Here is a 19332-nt window from a genome sequence, read left to right as displayed (position 1 = left end):
TTTCGCGATGCGTGCGCACGCGCGTGTTTGTGTGCAGTGTGGCATTGTGCACTTGGTACATGTACATTTGTTGGTATGATCGACCCCCCCAAGAGAAAAATCCACGAGCCGCCACTGAGAGAGAGAGAGAGAGAGAGAGAGAGAGGAGAGAGAGAGAGAGAGGAGAAGAGAGAGAGAGAGAGAGAGACGAGAGAGACGAGAGAGAAGAGAGAGAGAGAGACATAAAATATTTCATTGAGATGATGTGCATGGCACCATATCCACTACAGCAGGTCAGCATCTGATCATGCTATAAAACCCACTATACCATGTAAATTACCTGCGCCTGGCTGTGTTAAAGCTTAATCGACCTTCGAGTTGAATAACCTTCCTATAGCTCCAGCCCCACTGGCAGCACCGAACCCCACCACGTCCCACTCCATTCCGTAAAATAATTATCTGATTATTCACAATCTGTTCTGTTCTCAAACAAACGCAGGGCCACAGGTGACCAGTGAGAGGTCTGATTAAAAACATTTAAAGAAGAAGTATTACCATCCGAATTGCTCCACCCTGCTCCCTCATTTTGCACTGCGATCGTCGAGGTGAAAGTCACGATTTTCTTTATATCAAGGACGATAAATTCGTAATGCGTGTCCTCCTCCCTCCAGGCCCCCTCCGTGCTATCTCACCGTAATGAGGTAGGAATGGAATGAGGGAGGGAAAGGGATTGCTTTTGAAGAGATCTTTCCCATTTCAAGGGTTTGTCGCAGTGGGTCATGACGTGGCCTACCAATGATATAGGTGACGATGGAAGACAACGCCATCATGACAATAGGTGTCACACGCACGCACGCACGCACACACACACACACACACACACACACACACACACACACACACACACACACACACACACACACACACACACACACACACACACACCACACACACACACACACAATTCGCTGGTATAATGGAACCCTACCGGTACCACTGTCTCCACCCACGGAGGAGGCATAAAGGGAAGGTGTGATTGAGTTCAAAGGTGCTTTGGTACGTCGGCGGTGGGAACATATTGCTTTCCGATCACTACATGTTGTTCAGTGGTTGCTCCGTGTTTTCCCTCATTTTCCCTGTGGCAGCTTGTGGAAGGTGTTCCCCCCCCCCCTCTCTCTCTCTCTCTCTCTCTCTCTCTCTCTCTCTCTCTCTTCTCTCTCTCTCTCTCTCTCTCTCTCTTCTCTCTCTCTCTCTCTCTCTCTCTCTCTCTCTCTCTCTGGGGATCCCCATGCCAATGCAACGTGTTCCATCTGACACAATGGGAAAGAGCCCCCAAAATGGGTGTCTGCTGAGAAGAAATGACGGTGTCAAAAGACATACCGTATAGGCTTTTAGCTCTTGGCAGATCTCTTTGTTTGTGTCTGATAGATACTAAGCATCGGCTTAAGGATAGAGTTGTGACCTTGAGTTAATGATAATGAAATGCAGGTAACAGACATTATGCACAGATTGAGTCCTTTCTGTGCCACACTTCTACTGTCAGACACAAAGCAGGGTTCATAGAAAGGGTTTATTGATGCATTTCCTTCCGCATATATATTTGTTCGCCATTATCTTCACTTAGTACCCTAGTTACCCTAGTACTGTGTTCTAAGTCTAGAGTCCCACTTATGTGTGTCGGTACTATGTACTATGTATCCTGTAGTACCCCTGTAGTATCCTGTAGTATCATCTAGTATCCTCTAGTATCCTGTAGTAATCATCTAGTATCCTGTAGTATCATCTAGTATCATGTAGTATCCTGTAGTATCCTGTAGTATCATCTAGTATCCTGTAGTATCATCTAGTATCCTGTAGTATCCTGTAGTATCATCTAGTATCCTGTAGTATCCTGTAGTATCCTGTAGTATCATCTAGTATCCCTGTAGTATCATGTAGTATCATCTAGTATCATGTAGTATCCTGTAGTATCCTTTAGTATCCTGTAGTATCATCTAGTATCTGTAGTATCATCTAGTATCATGTAGTATCCTGTAGTATCATGTAGTTTCCTGTAGTATCATCTAGTATCCTGTAGTATCATCTAGTATCCTGTAGTATCCTGTAGTATCCTGTAGTATCATCTAGTATCCTGTAGTATCATCTAGTATCATGTAGTATCCTGTAGTATCATCTAGTATCCTGTAGTATCATCTAGTATCCTGTAGTATCCTGTAGTATCATCTAGTATCCTGTAGTATCCTGTAGTATCCTGTAGTATCCTGTAGTATCATCTAGTATCCTGTAGTATCATCTAGTATCATGTAGTATCCTGTAGTATCCTGTAGTATCATCTAGTATCCTGTAGTATCATGTAGTATCATCTAGTATCCTGTAGTATCCTGTAGTATCCTGTAGTATCCTGTAGTATCATCTAGTATCCTGTAGTATCATCTAGTATCATGTAGTATCCTGTAGTATCCTGTAGTATCATCTAGTATCCTGTAGTATCCTATAGTATCCTGTAGTATCCTGTAGTATCCTGTAGTATCATCTAGTATCCTGTAGTATCCTGTAGTATCATCTAGTATCCTGTAGTATCCTGTAGTATCCTGTAGTATCATCTAGTATCCTGTAGTATCATCTAGTATCCTGTAGTATCATCTAGTATCCTGTAGTATCATCTAGTATCCTGTAGTATCCTGTAGTATCCTGTAGTATCATGTAGTATCCTGTAGTATCATCTAGTATCATCTAGTATCATCTAGTATCCTGTAGTATCCTGTAGTATCATCTAGTATCCTGTAGTATGCTGTAGTATCCTGTAGTATCCTGTAGTATCATCTAGTATCCTGTAGTATCCTGTAGTATCCTGTAGTATCCTGTAGTATCATCTAGTATCCTGCAGTATCATCTAGTATCCTGTAGTATCATCTAGTATCCTGCAGTATCATCTAGTATCCTGTAGTATCCTGTAGTATCCTGTAGTATCATGTAGTATCCTGTAGTATCCTGTAATATCCTGTAGTATCATCTAGTATCCTGTAGTATCATGTAGTATCCTCTAGTATCATCTAGTATCCTGTAGTATCCTGTAGTATCCTGTAGTATCATCTAGTATCCTGTAGTATCCTGTAGTATCATCTAGTATCCTGTAGTATCCTGTAATATCCTGTAGTATCCTGTAATATCCTGTAGTATCATCTAGTATCCTGTAGTATCATGTAGTATCCTCTAGTATCATCTAGTATCCTGTAGTATCCTGTAATATCCTGTAGTATCATCTAGTATCCTGTAGTATCATGTAGTATCCTCTAGTATCATCTAGTATCCTGTAGTATCCTGTAGTATCATCTAGTATCCTGTAGTATCCTGTAGTATCATCTAGTATCCTGTATTATCCTGTAGTATCCTGTAGTATCCTGTAGTATCCTGTAGTATCATCTAGTATCCTGTAGTATCATCTAGTATCCTGCAGTATCCTCTAGTATCATCTAGTATCCTGTAGTATCATCTAGTATCCTGCAGTATCATCTAATATCCTGTAGTATCATCTAGTATCCTGTAGTATCCTGTAGTATCCTGTAGTATCCTGTAGTATCCTGTAGTATCCTGTAGTATCCTCTAGTATCCTTTAGTATCCTGTAGTATCCTGTAGTATCATCTAGTATCCTCTAGTACCCTGTAGTATCCTGCAGTATCATCTAGTATCCTGTAGTATCCTGTAGTATCCTGTAGTATCATCTAGTATCCTCTAGTACCCTGTAGTATCATGTAGTATCCTGTAGTATCCTGTAGTATCCTATAGTATCCTGTAGTATCCTGTAGTATCATCTAGTATCCTGTAGTATCCTGTAGTATCCTGTAGTATCCTGTAGTATCATGTAGTATCCTGTAGTATCATCTAGTATCCTGTAGTATCATCTAGTATCCTGTAGTATCCTGTAGTATCCTGTAGTATCATGTAGTATCCTGTAGTATCATCTAGTATCATCTAGTATCATCTAGTATCCTGTAGTATCCTGTAGTATCATCTAGTATCCTGTAGTATGCTGTAGTATCCTGTAGTATCCTGTAGTATCATCTAGTATCCTGTAGTATCCTGTAGTATCCTGTAGTATCCTGTAGTATCATCTAGTATCCTGCAGTATCATCTAGTATCCTGTAGTATCATCTAGTATCCTGCAGTATCATCTAGTATCCTGTAGTATCCTGTAGTATCCTGTAGTATCATGTAGTATCCTGTAGTATCCTGTAATATCCTGTAGTATCATCTAGTATCCTGTAGTATCATGTAGTATCCTCTAGTATCATCTAGTATCCTGTAGTATCCTGTAGTATCCTGTAGTATCATCTAGTATCCTGTAGTATCCTGTAGTATCATCTAGTGTCCTGTAGTATCCTGTAATATCCTGTAGTATCCTGTAATATCCTGTAGTATCATCTAGTATCCTGTAGTATCATGTAGTATCCTCTAGTATCATCTAGTATCCTGTAGTATCCTGTAATATCCTGTAGTATCATCTAGTATCCTGTAGTATCATGTAGTATCCTCTAGTATCATCTAGTATCCTGTAGTATCCTGTAGTATCCTGTAGTATCATCTAGTATCCTGTAGTATCCTGTAGTATCATCTAGTATCCTGTATTATCCTGTAGTATCCTGTAGTATCCTGTAGTATCCTGTAGTATCATCTAGTATCCTGTAGTATCATCTAGTATCCTGCAGTATCCTCTAGTATCATCTAGTATCCTGTAGTATCATCTAGTATCCTGCAGTATCATCTAATATCCTGTAGTATCATCTAGTATCCTGTAGTATCCTGTAGTATCCTGTAGTATCCTGTAGTATCCTCTAGTATCCTTTAGTATCCTGTAGTATCCTGTAGTATCATCTAGTATCCTCTAGTACCCTGTAGTATCCTGCAGTATCATCTAGTATCCTGTAGTATCCTGTAGTATCCTGTAGTATCATCTAGTATCCTCTAGTACCCTGTAGTATCATGTAGTATCCTGTAGTATCCTGTAGTATCCTATAGTATCCTGTAGTATCCTGTAGTATCATCTAGTATCCTGTAGTATCCTGTAGTATCCTGTAGTATCCTGTAGTATCCGTTAGTATCATGTAGTATCCTGTAGTATCATGTAGTATCCTGTAGTATCCTGTAGTATCATGTAGTATCCTGCAGTATCATCTAGTATCCTGTAGTATCCTGTAGTACCCTGTAGTATCCTGTAGTATCCTGTAGTATCATGTAGTATCCTGTAGTATCATCTAGTATCCTCTAGTATCCTGTAGTATCCTGTAGTATCATGTAGTATCCTGTAGTATCCTGTAGTATCCTGTAGTATCATGTAGTATCATGTAGTATCCTGTAGTACCCTGTAGTATCCTGTAGTATCATGTAGTATCCTGTAGTATCCTGTAGTATCATCTAGTATCCTGCAGTATCATCTAGTATCCTGTAGTATCATCTAGTATCCTGCAGTATCATCTAGTATCCTGTAGTATCATCTAGTATCCTGTAGTATCATCTAGTATCCTGTAGTATCATCTAGTATCCTGTAGTATCCTGTAGTATCCTGTAGTATCCTGTAGTATCCTATAGTATCATCTAGTATCCTGTAGTATCCTGTAGTATCATCTAGTATCCTGTAGTATCATCTAGTATCCTGTAGTATCATCTAGTATCCTGCAGTATCCTCTAGTATCATCTAGTATCCTGTAGTATCATCTAGTATCCTGCAGTATCATCTAGTATCCTGTACTATCATCTAGTATCCTGTAGTATCCTGTAGTATCCTGTAGTATCCTGTAGTATCCTGTAGTATCATCTAGTATCCTCTAGTACCCTGTAGTATCCTGTAGTATCCTGTGGTATCCTATAGTATCATGTAGTATCATCTAGTATCCTGTAGTATCCTGCAGTATCATCTAGTATCCTGTAGTATCCTGTAGTATCCTGTAGTACCCTGTAGTATCCTGTAGTATCCTGTAGTATCCTGTAGTATCCTGTAGTACCCTGTAGTATCCTGTAGTATCATGTAGTATCCTGTAGTACCCTGTAGTATCCTGTAGTATCATGTAGTATCCTGTAGTAGCATGTAGTATCCTGTAGTATCCTGTAGTACCCTGTAGTATCCTGTATTATCCTGTAGTACCCTGTAGTATCCTGTATTATCCTGTAGTATCCTGTAGTATCATGTAGTATCCTGTAGTATCCTGTAGTATCCTGTAGTATCCTCTAGTATCCTGTAGTATCCTGTAGTATCCTGTAGTATCCTGTAGTATCATGTAGTATCCTGTAGTATCATGTAGTATCCTGTAGTATCCTGTAGTATCATGTAGTATCCTGTAGTATCATGTAGTATCCTGTAGTATCATGTAGTATCCTGTAGTATCCTGTAGGGATGGGTACCGAATTCGGTACTTTTGAGGTACCGAACCGAAACACGTCGGTACTACAGAGTATCGAATCAAGTGAGAAAACGAAAAAATAAATTAAAAAAATAATTTTTTCTTTACTTTTTTTTTTTTTTTTTACTTTTTTCTTTTCATGTCAACGTTCACACGCACAATATATGCTTACCTAGGATACTACATGATACTACAGGATACTACAGGATACTACAGGATACTAGAGGATACTACAGGATACTAGAGGATACTACAGTACCCTGTAGTATCATGTAGTATCCTGTAGTATCCTGTAGTATCCTATAGTATCCTGTAGTATCCTGTAGTACCATGTAGTATCATGTAGTATCCTGTAGTATCATGTAGTATCATGTAGTATCCTGTAGTATCCTGTAGTATCCTGTAGTATCATGTAGTATCCTGTAGTATCCTGTAGTATCCTGTAGTACCATGTAGTACCCTACTGACTGTGTTGGAAAGTAATAATACAAAAAACACCAATTACTAGTTACTTGGAAGAAAAATATTTTGCACAGAAAACTTTTGAAGCAACAACCTCAAGAGGACGTAGTCAGAGACAGCATAACTGGACCACACATCACTTTAACACAACCTTTAGAGACCAATGGATCGAGGGTTGAACGCTGCCCAAGCACTGGAATACACAAACATCATGTATAATGATGTCTGTCAGTGCCCTGCCCTGTTAGTAGATACCCCCTGTGCACTGCCCTGTTAGTAGATACCCCCCTGTGCACTGCCCTGTTAGTAGATACCCCCCTGTGCACTGTCCTGTTAGTAGATACCCCCCTGTTAGTAGATACCATGCCCCCCTGTTAGTAGATACCCTGCCCCCCTGTTAGTAGATACCCTGCCCCCCTGTTAGTAGATACCCTGCCCCCCTGTTAGGTAGATACCCTGCCCCCCTGTTAGTAGATACCCTGCCCCCCTGTTAGGTAGATACCCTGCCCCCCTGTTAGTAGATACCCTGCCCCCCTGTTAGTAGATACCCTGCCCCCCTGTTAGTAGATACCCTGCCCCCCTGTTAGGTAGATTCCCTGCCCCCCTGTTAGGTAGATACCCTGCCCCCCTGTTAGTAGATACCCTGCCCCCCTGTTAGGTAGATACCCTGCCCCCCTGTTAGGTAGATACCCTGCCCCTCTGTTAGGTAGATTACCCTGCCCCCCTGTGCACTGGCTCTGTTAGGTAGATACCCTGCCCCCCTGTGCCCTGCCCTGTTAGGTAGATACCCTGCCCCCCTGTTAGGTAGATACCCTGCCCCCCTGTGCACTGGCTCTGTTAGGTAGATACCATGCCCCCTGTTAGGTAGATACCCTGCCCCCCTGTGCACTGGCTCTGTTAGGTAGATACCCTGCCCCCCTGTTAGGTAGATACCCCTGCCCCTCTGTTAGGTAGATACCCTGCCCCCCTGTGCACTGGCTCTGTTAGGTAGATACCCTGCCCCCCTGTGCCCTGCCCTGTTAGGTAGATACCCTGCCCCCCTGTTAGGTAGATACCCTGCCCCCCTGTGCACTGGCTCTGTTAGGTAGATACCCTGCCCCCTGTTAGGTTGATACCCTGCCCCCCTGTTAGGTAGATACCCTGCCCCCCTGTGCACTGGCTCTGTTAGGTAGATACCCTGCCCCCCTGTGCACTGGCTCTGTTATGTAATTAAATACCCTCTCCTATTTACAGAGAGGTTACTGTGAGGGTGCAGAGTGGTTTGTACTGTACTGCTGCTCATGTTGTTTTGTTGCTGATGTTGTTCATGTGAAATGTGTTTGTTGCTGATGTTAACTTGTATTGACCCGACGTCTCTAACGGTATGTATCATGTGTGCCTGGTTGCTTGCATCTGTATGTGTGTGTTTGTGTGTGTGTGTGTGTGTGTGTGTGTGTGTGTGTGTGTGTGTGTGTGTGTGTGTGTGTGTGTGTGTGTGTGTGTGTGTGTGTGTGTGTGTGTGTGTGTGTGTGTGTGTGTGTGTGTGTGCTTGTGCCTGCATCCATGTATGTATACAGGTCTCCACTATGGCAAGGAGAGTGTCCGCAGCAGTGGCGGCCATGACCTTCACAACTTCATCTCCTCTGGCTTTGTGACGTTGGGACGAGGCCATCAGAAAGGTATGCTGGCAGCCAGTCCCCCTCTCCACCTCACAGACCTTATCTAATGTCATATCTAACAATCACCCTGGCAGGGTCTTCTGCTGACTCCACACAAGCACCAGTCCCCTACCCTTCTGTCATATTTCATCCTCTCCTCTCCTCTCCTCTCCTCTCCTCTCCTCTCCTCTCCTCTCCTCTCCTCTCCTCTCCTCTCTCTCATCTCCTCTCCTCTTCTCTTCTCTTCTCTTCTCTTCTCTTCTCTTCTCTTCTCTTCTCTCTCTTCTCTTCTCTTCTCTTCTCTTCTCTTCTCTTCTCTTCTCTCTTCCTCTCCTCCTCTCTCCTTTCTCCTCTCTCCTCTCCTCTCTCTTTCTCCTCTCTCCTCTCATATCCTCTCCCCCTCTTTTCTCTCCCACTCAGTAGTCAACACAGTCTCGTCTTCTCCTTCCCTTCCTCTCAGTCCTTCCTTCATTCTCTCTTCTCTCTCATCAGGTCCCTTTTTTGTTTTCTTAAACACACAAAGTATTGCATTAAGCCTGGTTATCTGTTAAAGAAGCAGTGTAATGTCTTACTTGTAATACAACGCAATGAGACTGAGGTGAAATATTTCCTGATAAAATGTCCTCTCTCCACCGTATCTTACATTATACCCCCCTTCTCTGCATTTTACAATTAAACACAAAACACATTCATCCTAACTGATGTGTCAGAGTAGAAAAGGGTGACCCTGATATGCACGTATGTGTGTGTAGACACACACATATGCACTCACACACGCAAATACACACATGCGTGTGTACACGCACACACACAAAACACACACACACACACACACACACACACACACACATACACACATACATGCACGCACGCACACACAATGCCATTAGCTGCCACTTGAGTTTTCCTATGAGTAATACAGTGATTAGTATGCAACCATGTTGGCCCAAGTTCTTGTGATTTATTCCGTCCATTTACCCTCACAAATCAGGCCTAGTGTAGATGTCACCTCAAGGGGCTTGCCGGGAAAGTTCCTACGCCTAATATTGCTAAACGGGATGTGTTATTGAGAGACATAGACATAGAGAGAGAGAGAGAGAGAGAGAGAGAGAGAGAGAGAGAGAGAGAGAGAGAGAGAGGAGAGAGAGAGAGAGAGAGAGAGAGAGAGAGAGAGAGAGAGAGAGAGAGAGAGACTGTGAGTGTGTGTGTGCGTGAGAGAGATAGAGTGACCGAAAGAGAGAGTGAGAGACTGTGAGTGTGTGTGTGCGTGAGAGAGATAGAGAGTGACAGAAAGAAAGAGCGAGGGAGTGAGTGGTTTCTATCTTTGCAGTCCATCAGTTCTTAGCATTGGTGGTAGCTAACCTTGTTCAATATCAGGCATTATACACTCAACAATAATAATCTAAACGTAATATAATCTGAATCTAATAATCAAAATAATAATTATAATTAGAAAAACCATATCAAGAAGGATTCATTCTACTGTAGACAGGTTTATTACATGCCTTTTCCAAGCTGTCACTACAGTATGCTGTCAGTCCTCACAGAATTCATGTTCATCATCATAATTACAGTGCTTGACGAACATGTCATTGATCTAATAAATAGAGGAGTCTTATATTAATGTGTGGTCTTGGCCGGTGTAGGCTTCCCGCTTTCCTCTGGATGGGTGGTGGTGTTGTTAGAGGAGGGGGTGGTGTTGTTAGAGGAGGAGGTAGTGTTGTTAGAGGAGGAGGTGGTGTTGTTAGAGGAGGAGGTGGTGTTGTTGTTAGAGGAGGAGGTGGTGGTGTTGTTAGAGGAGGAGGTGGTGGTGTTGTTAGAGGAGGAGGTAGTGTTGTTAGAGGAGGAGGTGGTGTTGTTAGAGGAGGTGTGGTGGTGGTGTTGTTAGAGGAGGTGGTGGTGTTGTTAGAGGAGGAGGTGGTGGTGGTGGTGTTGTTAGAGGAGGTGGTGGTGTTGTTAGAGGTGGTGGTGTTGTTAGAGGAGGTGGTGGTGGTGTTGTGAGAGGAGGTGGTGGTGTTGTGAGAGGAGGTGGTGGTGTTGTTAGAGGAGGAGGTAGTGTTGTTAGATGAGGTGGGTGGTGTTGTTAGAGGAGGAGGTGGTGGTGTTGTTAGAGGAGGTGGTGGTGGTGTTAGAGGAGGAGGTGGTGGTGTTGTTAGAGGAGGTGGTGGTGGTGTTGTGAGAGGAAGTGGTGGTGTTGTTAGAGGAGGAGGTGGTGTTGTTAGAGGAGGTGGTGGTGTTGTTAGAGGAGGAGGTGGTGTGTTAGAGGAGGAGGTGGTGTTGTTAGAGGAGGAGGTGGTGTTGTTAGAGGAGGAGGTGGTGTTGTTAGAGGTGGTGGTGGTGTTGTTAGAGGAGGAGGTAGTGTTGGTTAGAGGAGGTGGTGGTGTTGTTAGAGGAGGAGGTGGTGGTGTTAGAGGAGGAGGTGGTGTTGTTAGAGGTGGTGGTGGTAGTGTTGTTAGAGGAGGAGGTGGTGTTGTTAGAGGAGGTTGGTGGTGTTGTTAGAGGAGGTGGTGGTGTTGTTTAGGAGGAGGTGGTGTTGTTAGAGGTGGTGGTGGTAGGTAGTGTTGTTAGAGGAGTGGTGGTGTTGTTAGAGGAGGAGATGGTGTTGTTAGAGGAGGAGGAGGTGGTGTTGTTAGAGGAGGAGGTGGTGTTGTTAGAGGAGGAGGTGGTGTTGTTTAGAGGAGGGGGTGGTGTTGTTAGAGGAGGAGGTGGTGTTGTTAGAGGAGGAGATGTTGTTGTTAGAGGAGGTGGTGGTGTTGTTAGAGGAGGAGGTGGTGTTGTTAGAGGAGGAGGTGTGTGTTAGAGGAGGTGGTGGTGTTGTTAGAGGAGGAGGTGGTGGTGTTGTTAGAGGAGGAGGTGGTGTTGTTAGAGGAGGAGGTGGTGTTGTTAGAGGAGGAGGTGGTGTTGTTAGAGGAGGTGGTGTTGTTAGAGGAGGAGGTGGTGTTGTTAGAGGAGGAGGTGGTGGTGTTGTTAGAGGAGGTGGTGGTGTTGTTAGAGGAGGAGGTGGTTAGTGGTGTTAGGAGGTGGTGGTGTTAGAGGAGGAGGTAAGTGTTGTTAGAGGAGGAGGTGGTGTTGTTAGAGGAGGTGGTGGTGTTGTTAGAGGAGGAGGTGGTGTTGTTAGAGGAGGTGGTGGTGTTAGAGGAGGAGGTGGTGTTGTTAGAGGAGGTGGTGGTGTTAGAGGAGGAGGTGGTGTTGTTAGAGGAGGTGGTGGTGTGTGTTGTTAGAGGAGGAGGTGGTGGTGTTGTTAGAGGAGGAGGTGGTGTTGTTAGAGAGAGGAGGTGGTGTTGTTAGAGGAGGTGGTGGTGTTGTTAGAGGAGGAGGTGGTGTTGTTAGAGGAGGAGGTGGTGTTGTTAGAGGAGGAGGAGGTGGTGTTGTTAGAGGAGGAGGTGGTGTTGTTAGAGGAGGTGGTGGTGTTGTTAGAGGAGGAGGAGGTGGTGTTGTGAGAGGAGGAGGTGGTGTTGTTGAGAGGAGGAGGTGGTGTTGTGAGGGGAGGAGGTGGTGGTGTTGTTAGAGGAGGAGGTGGTGTTGTTAGAGGAGGAGGTGGTGTTGTTAGAGGAGGAGGTTGGTGGTGTTGTGAGGGGAGGTGGTGTAGTTAGAGGAGGTGGTGGTGTTGTTAGAGGAGGAGGTGGTGGTGTTGTGAGGGGAGGTGGTGGTGTTGTTAGAGGAGGAGGTGGTGTTGTGAGGGGAGGTGGTGTTGTGAGGTGAGGTGGTGTTGTTAGAGGAGGAGGTGGTGTTGTTAGAGGAGGAGGTGGTGTTGTTAGAGGAGGAGGTGGTGTTGTTAGAGGAGGAGGTGGTGTTGTTAGAGGAGGAGGTAGTGTTGTTAGAGGAGGTGGTGGTGTGTTAGAGGAGGTGGTGGTGGTGTTGTTAGAGGAGGAGGTAGTGTTGTTAGAGGAGGAGGTAGTGTTGTTAGAGGAGGAGGTGGTGTTGTTAGAGGAGGAGGTAGTGTTGTTTAGAGGAGGAGGTGGTGTTGTTAGAGGAGGAGGTAGTGTTGTTAGAGGAGGTGGTTGGTGGTGTTGTTAGAGGAGGTGTTGGTGTTGTTAGAGGAGGAGGTAGTGTTGTTAGAGGAGGAGGTAGTGTTGTTAGAGGAGGAGTAGTGTTGTTAGAGGAGGAGGTGGTGTTGTGAGAGGAGGTGGTGGTGGTGTTGTTAGAGGAGGAGGTGGTGTTGTTAGAGGAGGTGGTGGTGGTGTTGTTAGAGGAGGAGGTGGTGTTGTTAGAGGAGGAGTGGTGTTGTTAGAGGAGGAGGTGGTGTTGTGAGAGGAGGTGGTGGTGGTGTTGTTAGAGGAGGAGGTAGTGTTGTTAGAGGAGGTGGTGGTGTTGTTAGAGGAGGAGGTAGTGTTGTTAGAGGAGGAGGTGGTGTTGTTAGAGGAGGAGGTGGTGTTGTTAGAGGAGGAGGTGGTAGTGTTGTTAGAGGAGGAGGTGGTGGTGTTTGTTAGAGGAGGAGGTGGTGTTGTTAGAGGAGGTGGTGGTGTTGTTAGAGGAGGAGGTGGTGTTGTTAGAGGAGGAGGTGGTGTTGTTAGAGCAGGTGGTGGTGTTGTTAGAGGAGGAGGTGGTGTTGTTAGAGGAGGAGGTGGTGTTGTTAAAGGAGGTGGGTGTTGGTGTTGTTAGAGGAGGGGGTGGTGTTGTTAGAGGAGGAGGTGGTGGTGTTGTTAGAGGAGGTGGTGGTTGTGGAGTACAGTATACTGTGTTTAAGACTAGCTTCATCTGGCTCAGACATGAAAGAACTGCTTCTTCTTCTTCCTTCTTCCTCCTGCAAGATGTTTGCACAACATTAGGTGTTTGTTCGCCTCCTTATTTTTCTTCTTTGCTTGATTTGTTTTCAGCCCCAGAGAGAGGGGGGGGGTGCACTTCAACAATGGTATTTATACACATCTGCTGTTATAAATTTAAATAAAAGCTTATATCCTTTGTAGTCCCTCCTCACACACCATGTACGATAATAATGAGGAAAAAAGTTTCCTAAATCTTGATTTCCTTCTTTTTTTCTCTTTTGTTTTTAAATGTTTCTACAAACAGAACAATAGCCGTGGCTGCTTCCCCAGCCGTATGCTCATCAGACAACAGCATGGGGCAGGCTTTTTAGCGTCTCCCGATATGAACGGTCAGATCTGTGTTTTCTAGCTGTGGGTACCCTTTGATTTCCTCTGCATGCACAACAAACGCAAAATGACAGATTGAGATCTCAGAATCGCTTCTGTTTAATCTGCGAGCCACCGAAAATACATGAAAACACGCAGAGTACAAAATACCACCGTTCTTCCACTTCAAGACTATTATTTTTATTTTTCTTGTATTCACCCCCCCCCCCCCCCCCCCCCTCCCTCTCTAACAACACTCATGATTCGATGTGTCAGTCTTGTACCCAGAGGCAGTTAAACCGTATGGATTGAATAGTGAGAATCAATAGTGTGCTTGTCTGAAGTTTAGTTTAGAGAATGCGTCTGTTTGGTATTAGACTTAACATGCCACTACTGGAGAGTAATTGCTGGGATGGTATTGAGCCGAGGGGAGAGCGGTGATCAGTTTACTCAGACTCTGCTGACTTGCAGACAGTCTCTCATATGTACTGTCCACACAGGCCCTTTGGCTAGATAAACACTGGTTCTGACCAGCTGGATAAAACACTGGTTCTGCTTGATTGGTTGGCGTAGTGGGGGACTGCAAAAACTCCAATCTTAATAACATGCCATACCTACTCTCCTTTCTCGCCTAAGGATATTTCCTCCATACGTGTCTGTCTACTAGAAACTGAAGCTGTATGGAGGGGGGGGGGGTCTGTGCATTGGGTGATTTTCTGTGACAACAACACATGTCTTTAAATGAAGCAGCTTTCAACACAACGTTAACACAAACAAGCTAATTTTGTATTGGAGCATGTGAAATGATCTAAAACCAGTCACTAGTTTTATGATTTTATGACTCACAAAAAAAATCGATTTACTTAATTTGCTTTTCTTTTGTTTCATTGCAGTGGTCTAGTTTCAGTGTTTATGACAACTTGCAACCAGGCTGGTCTCTCTATACTTTATAAGGTAATGATTTTTAGTGTGTGCAAATTGACCTATTCAGACCCGCCCTCTTTTCTTGATCCTCCAATCACAAATGTCGGTTGTCGGAAGGAACAGTTCACTCAATATTGAGTCGGCTATATCCAAATTCTATGTCACCACAGGGAATAAGCAGGTTCATATAAAAAAAAAAAATTATCCACTTTTTCTCCCCATTTTCTATTTTTCTCCCATCCCAATTTCGTATTATCCAATTCTTCCCTCCCCTGTCTTGAACGTTGCTAGACTATGCCTCCCACTGGTCGGTTGTAGTGAGGACAGCATCACGTGTCCCCTCCGGTACACGAGGAGGCAGCCTGTCGCATCTTTTCACCACAGCAGCTCGAACTCTCTCAGTGGCGAGGAGTAATGCGTGGGAGGCTCACGCTGCCCCCGCTACTTCCTGCTTCCGCCGCACCGGCATCACCAAACCGACCTGTAGGAGTCGCTGTCCACAACGTCCAATCCCCACCCACCGGCTTTCCCACCCTCTAACACTTGCCAATTGTGTTAGTATGAACGACTGGCCAGCCGGCAGCAAACGCCGAGAGCTGGGCTCGAACCCAGCGTCCCCTGCGTTAGTGGCGAGCGCCTTGCCCACTGCGCCAATCAGCCGCCCCAGGTTCATATTAAATGTTCATATTAAATGCAGTCAAGTGGTGAGAAAAAGCTTGGTTTAATTTAAATAATATTTTCTTTCTTCGTCTGTCTTCAAGTAGTTCAGAAAAACCAAGCAAAAAATCAACACACTGGTAACTAGATTGAAATGTTTATTACATTTTTGCAAGCTACAATTTTCCTTTTCATATTTGCTTTTTCATATTGTTTGCCTTACAAACAATTTTGGGAGTTGGGAGTTAGAAGTTGTGGTCTGTTTCTCCAGGCGGTTGTTAAGGGTGAGCATGGCGTCTGTTACACTGCTTAATTATACAGACGGGGTGTGTGTTTGCTAATTACATAGCAGGGTCTGTGTGTGCGTGTGTGTGTGTTTGAGCCTGCGTGCATGTGTGTGGTGTGTTTTTTGCCCCCGCCCTGGGGAGGACAGGTGAGGTCGGGGTGGGGTGGGGGAGGGGGGGGATGTCATCAGAGCAGCTGGATGCTTCACATCTGTCTGCTGGGGTTCACAACATCCCTGCAACGAACTCACAATCACCCACCAGCAGAGGCAAACATGGGCCAACAAACTAGACTTTAGTGGTTTAGTACAGTATGTAAGAGCAGCATACTGTTAGAGGGTGGGAGGAGGGTTTTACAGGGACGTAGTGGAGGCGTAAACCCACCTTTTAAAGTCGATATCAAACTATGATTTTAATTAATAGTTATTATTATAATTATAGGAGGTTGTGTCAGATCGATGCAAGCTATTGCTGTGTGAAAATAGGGTATTTTTGAGGAAATAAAATAAAATAATACTATTCTCGAATTTCTTTTTTTAATATATTGGGGATTATTGAAATTAGATTGTTTTATTTCATCACTGGAGAAGAAATATCAATGCACTGTATATTTTTGCTCCGTGGGCAGAACATGGCGTTAACAATAACACTGCCAGGCGAAGTGGCCTGATTCCCAGTGAGGCTAACCGTACTAAAGATGAATGCAGTCATCGTGCTGTAAATCACTCTGAACAGGGGGGTGCACCCACCATGTGTCATGTGTTATCACAAATAATGTACCACTGACATTCTAGTCGCCTACGGACCTATGAACTTGTGACATAGACTTCAACGAGAGTGCAACATCTCAATAGCCTGACCTTTTCCACCGAGTTCAAGAATCACGCGATTATTTAACATCAACCGTTGGCAAAGCATGAGTTACAGCTCCTCCTCCCCCCTCCCCCTGTTACGACTCGGTTGAACGAACTCATTATCAGTTAGCACTATATGGCTGAAGAATGGAGATGGTGAGAGAAAGGAGAGAGAGAGAGAGAGAGAGAGAGAGAGAGAGAGAGAGAGAGAGAGAGAGAGAGAGAGAGAGAGAGAGAGAGAGAGAGAGAGAGAGAGAGAGAGAGAGAGAGAGAGAGAGAGAGAGAGAGAGAGAGAGAGAGAGAGAGAGACCTTTGCGTTCCACTGCAGCCGTTCTCCCCCCCACACACAGCACAGAACCATTACGTTTCATGCGGCTCACAGACTAGTTATGTCAAGTCAGCTTCTCTCAGGCACTTGTCTATAACACGGCTCCTCACTAGCTCAGGCTCGCAGCCGGCCGGCAGAGAGGAGCTCTTTGTATACATGATGGTTCATCTTTTAGGAACTTGCGTGACACCTTTCCGAAAGCTTTTCGACTGGTTGAGCAAAGGGGTGTTAGTCTAAAGGTGGGCCGGCCATCTGTTCTCGCCATATGATCTCGTTTTCGCTCAGAAACTCCCGGCTTCGCCTGTCTGACCACGGTATCTTCTATGCGTTTAAAAAGTCTAAATAATAATTACACAGAAATAATTACAGATGAACTTCCACAAAAGGAACAGAGGATCCGCCGCACTTCTTGAGAGTGAGACGTTATTAAAGGAAACCTTTCCCCATTGTTTTGACTGTAATACTAATATTCACCATCAGACATAGTGATGGCGACAGTAAATGGCTGTCATGTCCTTTTGACCTCAGTTTCCTTTCTGGTTTTCATCAGGGATTCAAAGTGACTATCATGTGATGGTGTATAGTCTCTGAGATGAGCCAATCATAGTGGGGGGGGGGGGGGGGCATTATGGCGAAAACATGCTGTTTTATTACATCATTAACGCGTGAGTTAGCGAGCCACAGTGGCTCAGCGTTATTGCTACACCATGCAAAAAGGACAAAAAGGAAATCTTGCTGACGCCCACTCTGTAGTACGTTTGTATGTATGTAGCTCGTTCATTTGGCGTTCTAATGGTGGCAACGTGGTTCTCTTATAGAGCAACTGGAGTTGTGGAATGTCAGCTGCCCCAGGCCACACTGAGTTATACAGGGTGTAAAAAGTAACTCCCCCTCCACCACAGAGAGAAATGTTTTGATAAATGTCATGACTTTTCCTAACCGTCCACCGTGGGAAAACATCGACAAGGGTTCTACTCCCTGCCGCGGTTCTGTTAAATCACACTGCATGGAGAGTACATTTAACACCAGCATGGTGTCTAAACTTGGGTCACGATTTTCAAATGCACTCTACTGTCATTTCTCCACCCCCCCCCCCCCCCCCCCCCGGCAGAGAGGTGACGAGCTTCTGTCTAGATGGATGAACTGCCTCACAAATTGTCTTTCGCCTTGGCTCCTTTTTATCCTGCAGTCCAAAATTAGGAAACAGTGAAACCAATGCCTCCGTCATCGTGTCTCTGGGGCGCTATAGCATGAAGTAATTCAGGCCTGCCACTGTTTTACATTTTCTTTTGCTGCAATACTGTGTGAAAGTTGCATAACTCTTGGAGTAAAAATAATTGTACAAAAATTATATAATATTTCACACAGATTAGAGGGGTTCGAGCAGAGGTTTTATCTCGACACACAGACGCACGCCCCCCCCCCCCCAACAATAATGGTGATGCAATGTATTCGTAAGCGTGCTGCACCATAATAATGACTTGCAGCCTACAGTGTATGCTAACTGCGGACAAACACAGGGTTTATATTAACTGTCCCTTGTCAGAGGCAGGATGAGGGAAAAGGTCTACTCGCCGTCACTAGTCAAACCTCAGCACTGCACTGTAAATCACTGTCATATTATTCCAGAGTCTTTCAGACGTGTCACGCGTTATTTACCCAGGCTGGGGCGTGGAAGAAGAGAAGAAAAGCCCAGCTCTCCTCTCAGGCAGAGTGCATTGAAAATCCATGTCTTTGATGCAGAGATTACAAGTCCTGCTCACCTTGGATTGATTGAATTTTCTTCTGCCTCAGCCCCACATGGTAGATTGACGGGCAGCATGCAAATTTGATCAAGTATTTAAATTCAGCTTATACCGGCTTTTATTGGTTGAATGGGCACATTTTAATTAATTTTTTTCCCTCCTCCTTTCCATATGTCAGTCTTGTTGATATGAAATGCAGCCAGGCCAGAGCATCCTGAGAAGTAATTACTTCAGACAAAAAGCTTCTATCCTTGACATAGTTTATGCCATACTTCATTACCGACCTAAGCCCAAGTTTTTAATTCTGCCCAGTGGAGGAACTCAAATAATTTTTTCACGGGCAACCAATTATTGTTTGCGATGCGCCTGGAACGGTCGATACGGCTGCCACTGCGACAACAGGAGCGGCCGGTGGGGGGGGGGGGGGGCATGTTTGTCACAGGACTTTATTTACGGTGCAATTTCAGCCACAGTGACAAGCACAAAAGTGGACTAATTGGCGTGCAGCTAGCGGTAACTTGTGCAACATGGTAAAAGAGACCGTAGGGACTATGAAGAAAGAGGACAACGAACAAAACAAACACCTTCCCTTTGGTCCCACCATGCGAACAGCTGTTCCCCACTAATTTGTTCTTTTATTTTCCTTTTTACTGAGAACCTTATGAAAACCTTATGAAAACCCCAAAAAGAAATTATAATCCAGAACAACACTTCCAGTCCAACACTGTTCCCGCATTTCATTGTATACTTGTATGCCGTGACAATTAAAAACTCTTGACTTGACTTGACTTCATTTTAATTGACTGTTAATTATTATTTTTCCCGTGAATTATTATAATAATTATTTTTTTTATATAGAAAGGATTCCATGAAACAAGCCCACCCTCTTAGGTGGCATCATTATCACTCTGCGTAATCAACACAGAGGAGGAGATGAACACATCCTCCGAGACGTCCCCCCTGCTGTTTTTACAGCTGGAATACACAACGCAAC

General features: G+C 44.5%; 1 protein-coding gene across 1 annotated transcript in view; it reads left to right on the top strand.

Annotated features, from left to right (window-relative positions):
- The window catches only part of shisa6 (shisa family member 6), a gene marked incomplete at both ends in the record, with an annotated part of 72512 nt that overhangs the window by 2875 nt on the left and 50305 nt on the right, over positions 1-19332 (top strand). Inside the window, 2 exons of the mRNA XM_084323041.1 lie at positions 479-486; positions 8394-8495. Coding sequence (XP_084179167.1) covers positions 479-486; positions 8394-8495 — 110 coding nt within the window. The remainder of the gene's footprint in view (positions 1-478; positions 487-8393; positions 8496-19332) is intronic.

Source organism: Notolepis coatsorum, assembly GCF_963971535.1.
Source record: "Notolepis coatsorum genome assembly, chromosome: 10".
NCBI classification, from domain to species: domain Eukaryota; kingdom Metazoa; phylum Chordata; class Actinopteri; order Aulopiformes; family Paralepididae; genus Notolepis; species Notolepis coatsorum.
This window is presented reverse-complemented; position numbering and strand designations above follow the sequence as displayed.